The sequence below is a fragment of the Abrus precatorius genome, unplaced genomic scaffold (genome assembly GCF_003935025.1).
Source record: "Abrus precatorius isolate BTA unplaced genomic scaffold, Abrus_2018 Scaffold11, whole genome shotgun sequence".
NCBI lineage: Eukaryota > Viridiplantae > Streptophyta > Magnoliopsida > Fabales > Fabaceae > Abrus > Abrus precatorius.
In genome coordinates, this window is record NW_020874303.1 from 23850495 (window position 1) to 23855083 (window position 4589).

At 30.1% G+C, this 4589-nt stretch overlaps 1 protein-coding gene across 1 annotated transcript; it reads right to left on the reverse strand.

Moving 5' to 3' along the window:
- Positions 1-242: 242 nt before the first annotated feature.
- LOC113856465 (gibberellin 2-beta-dioxygenase 8-like) lies at positions 243-4023 on the reverse strand. The gene is made up of 3 exons (XM_027488283.1): positions 3590-4023; positions 1225-1546; positions 243-473 (listed from the first exon to the last, which is right to left on the reverse strand). Exons 1-3 carry the CDS (start codon positions 4021-4023, stop codon positions 243-245), a joined length of 987 nt encoding a protein of 328 aa, XP_027344084.1.
- Between the last annotated feature and the right edge of the window lie 566 nt (positions 4024-4589).

Here is a 4589-nt window from a genome sequence, read left to right on the forward strand (position 1 = left end):
ATAATTTTTTTACAACTTTATTTTAACATCTAATATACATTTTTAAAATAAAATAAGTATTAATTATAAAATACATATTTATAAACGTTTGATTTATCTAAAATTCAATATACATAATTAACATGCATGGACACATGATCATATTAAATAATTAAATAAATAAGATTCAACATTCATAAAAATTATTAAATAAATTTATCTTAAAGTTACACTGTGACATAATTCCTGCTATGTATATAATCTTAAATAAGAAATCTAGAGAGCCCCACTTTATCACCGGTTTGCATGACATCGTTCTGAATCTGTTGCCTATACTCCATCAAAGTGAATTTCCTGTACACAGCTGGTTTGCAGTGGCTTTCTATTATTGCTTCGTCGGAAGGGCCATAGAAAAATGCCATAGAGAACCTCTCTGCCTTCTCAGCAGCAACCACTCGGTGTTTTATGCTTTTATAAACGCCATTGCTCAATGCCTCCACATTATAGGACACAAATTAAAATTTAGAAGGTGAAGGATCTTCCACACCTAAATTTAGTCAACGAATATAGGACATAAAATTTAAATAATTTAGGGTATTTAAAAAAAAAAAAAAACCTATTTTTGTCAACCATTTTCCGGACACTGGTGATGAGCTATTTGATTGGAGTCCCTAGATAAAGAAAAAGTTCGGCAAAACTTAAAGCAACTTGATGCATGTTAGATATTATGCTTTTATCTTCACTTCAACAAGAATTGTACCATTGTTAATACCTTGTGACGTACTCATTATATTTGCTTTTGTTGAACTCATGGTCATATTTTCAAGCCGTTTTGGTCCATTGAGATTTCATGAAATTTTGGTGGGTTTTTAATCATCATATGGAGTGCTAACTGAAAATGAAACCACACATATTGGGCATTATATATTAAGACACGCCTGAGTAATCATTGTCCTTTTGAAAATTATCATGTATACCAACATGCTATGTCAAACAAGCAAATTCAACATGAATTTACAAATTTAGTTAATCTGAGAATAAAATGATTTCAAATTTTCATACAATATCTTTTTACGAATCTTTCTACTTCATTATTTAAAAAAATTGATTTTTTTAATCTTTTCAAGATGTAAAATATACTTAAAATTTTTATTTATTTATTTATTTATTTAATATTTAAAATAAATAAAAAGATACTGTATATACAAAAATATAGCACTGCTCCAAAAAATGAAGAGATTCTACCTGAAATAAGTCACCAATATTAACAACTAGAGCTTGTGAATTAGGCTTGACACCAACCCATTTTCCATCTTTCATCAATTGCAATCCCCCAACCTGGTCTTGATATACAATGGTAAGAAAACTAGTGTCACTGTGAGGCAACAGGCCATGCACCTTTGAAGGTATAGGGCATGGAGGATATCTGTTTAGTCGAATGAAAGAACTCTTTGGCAAACAATGCTCACGGAAATAGTCGGATTTCATATTCAATTTGCAGGCTAGTATTTCTGCCAAGCTTTCCGCTAGGGGGAACATTCTTGTTGCAAAAGCTTCAAGGCTTGATCTAAAATTCAAAAAGTACTTTTATAAGTTAAGGTAATTAAAGCATGCTCATAAAGTATAATAACAAATAAATAGTTCCAGTGCGAATAGTGATGATAGTCTCAAATTTTGTTCCTATCTCACTTCTTGATTTTTCTATATCCCTTCTACTGTCTATGGTAAACAACTTTGTTTTTATCTATATACTAAATTGCTCGATTCAGTTGAAATAGCTAAAAATTAATGAAAGAGGAACATATACATTTCCTACATCATTTAGAAGATTAAAAATGGTGGAAATTTATATCCATGTTCTTAAGTTGTGTTACCTTAATGTATTATTTTGAAACATATACATGAACTATCTAGAAGTGCAGTCATGACTCGTACTCTAATTATAATAAGAAAAAAAATTCAATTTCTCTTACACATAGTATTACTCTTAGTAAGTAGTAACATTTTGATTCTTCAGATCCCAAACGAAGCATAGATGAGCTCAAGGGAAAGGTTATTCATAGAATAAAGTGTTTGTTTTCTTCCAGTAACAAGATAATAAAAAGAGTACAAAAATACTCAAACCCTTTAACACCAAAGTATATACGTATCTGCATAATACATTGGAAAAGACACAAATATCAATATGAAAAACCTACATTCCCATCCAATATTGTTGAGAACTCTTCAAGATATGATTATAATAACATTCAAGACTTTCATCAAATTAAGTGGCTCGTACATGAAAATGACTCCTTTTTTTTCTCCAATCAAAGACTTCATAAAGAAGATTTAATTTTAAAATTCTATTTATAATTATTCAATTACCTACGGATTTTTTTACGTTTTACACTATATTACACTGCATACCGTTTGTGTCGTTTCAATCATTGAACTTTGAATAATTCATTTTCCAATTATTTTTTCACCTAACTTTACATCCATTGAAAAACAGTGTGCATGTTTTTTCTTTCTTTCTTGTCTGTTCCTATCTCTTGACTAATCAGATATTTTACAAAAGAAAATTGTAAGAATGTAAAATAAAAGTGATGAAAAATATACATTAGATTTGTCAAACATGATTATCTTACATGACTTAGTGCCTATTTTGTTTAAAGTTGAGTACAATTAATGTTGATAAAATTAATTCCAAACCGTTAAATGTAACAGAAATACATATATAAATTCATGAAAATCACATATTGTTATCATAACGTTTATATATATATATATATATATAAAAGAAGTGCATGAATTAACTTCATGACTTAAAACAAGCATGTCCTTATTGTTAATGAACCACTTTTATATCTATTGAAAAGGGATATTTTCTTTCATAAAAAGAAGGGTTTTTATACACACATATCTAGTTTCCTTTTTTGACATGTAATTTGATTATAAGGACTGTAAAGAAAGTAAAAAAAAAAAAAGACTTAACTTGACATAAATATATTTTTTACATTTAAAGGCTTGTGAAGAAAACAAATATATATTATCACCGAATATGGTGTGTATGTACCTAGTAAGAGATAGAGAGAGAGAGAGAGAGAAAAAATTACAATGAGTAATATAATATAATATGATAAAAAAACAAAATAAAATATATCAAAATAAAAATAATCAATTCTCACATTTTTACAGCTATTCTTACTTGTTTTTTATCCTCTCTATCTTTCTAATTTTTTTCCTTACAATATTTGTTACAGCTTTTACCTTTTCTGGAGTATCAACAGATTATTTCCAAAAAATGACAAACAAGTGTATGAAAAACAAAACTTCATTATCACATGTTAAATTGCAACCACGCCCACTAATGTACTAGCGCTGTTCAATAGTCATTGTAAGTAAAAACATCTATCCCCCACTACACCAAAATAAGAAAGCTAAGGTGTGAATTCAGCACGTATATAAATGTTCAAATGGTAAATAAAGTAATTAATGATTGGAGGATGTATAGAAAAAAGGGTACACTTTTGTTTGTAGTTCTTGGTTCCTTGAAAAACTCATGTACATCCCAAAGTTTACAAACATATAGATAGTACCAAAAAAAAATGAAGATGCCTATACGTACCTCAGACTTTGGTGTTGGTCCATCTTGGATATATCTGTCAGTGAAAAATGAAAGGCTTCTGACCATGACAGTTGTCTCAAATTGGTAGCAAATGGATTCCCCCACCTGTAAGTTTTGGCAGATAAACTAGGGAAATGAACTTGTGCAGACTTATCCCCAAAAGGTTGATTGAACACTTTCATTTCCTCTAATTGCATGCTCTCCAACACCTCTTTTGGAACCCCATGATTAACTACCTGAAAGAAACCCCATTTACTTGCAGCTTCTGCAATTTCTTTCATGCATTCCTCTTTCTCAAGATTTAACTTCCCAAGATCGATCAATGGTATCTCACATCTCTCTACCGTACAGAAGGAGTAGTCATTCTTTGAATCCCCAACGTACTTTTGCACAAGGGTCTTGTAGGTCTCGAGGAATGGAGGTTCATAATCCATTTGGGAGCTATATATATGAAAAAGAATCAATTATTCGGCATAAATATGTGTGTCACAAATTATATTGACAAGAAAACAAGCAAACATTTAATTTCGTACTTCAATTGATTCTACAGCAGACTATGTCTTTTTATTAATTTCAAAGAACAGAATTTTAAGCAAAACTCGAGCTGAAAATGTTCCTAGTTTGTGGTTCTACTAGCTATCACTGTTGCCCTAATTTCTATGATGCACACAATTCACACACATCTATGGAGTTTTATCTATAAACTAAGACCTGAGACTAATAATTAATATACTTCAATTAATTCTTCTCGCTGATCGCTACAGACATGCCTATATAATTAAAAATTTAACCATGAATATGAAAAGCTTCATAGTCACACCCACAAGATGATAAAAGAATGCTATATACCTCTGAGTAAGGAATCCGCGCGGCAAAAGAAACACAAGTATAGAAAAAGAAAATGTGTAAAACGATAAGGGATGCTTTGGTAGCTACGATAAGTGCTTGATTTGTTCTAATTTAATTCTACCAAAGAAACACAAGGTAAACCGTTGCTAGA

Excerpts from the sequence above, each read along its gene's own strand:
- LOC113856465 (XM_027488283.1), bottom strand. The coding sequence starts at position 4,023 with ATGGATTATGAACCTCCATTCCTCGAGACCTACAAGACCCTTGTGCAA. Across the intron at positions 1,547-3,589 it reads GACCAACACCAAAGTCTGAG|ATCAAGCCTTGAAGCTTTTG; the intron begins GTACGTATAGGC and ends TTTGAATTTTAG. Across the intron at positions 474-1,224 it reads ATATTGGTGACTTATTTCAG|GCATTGAGCAATGGCGTTTA; the intron begins GTAGAATCTCTT and ends TATAATGTGGAG.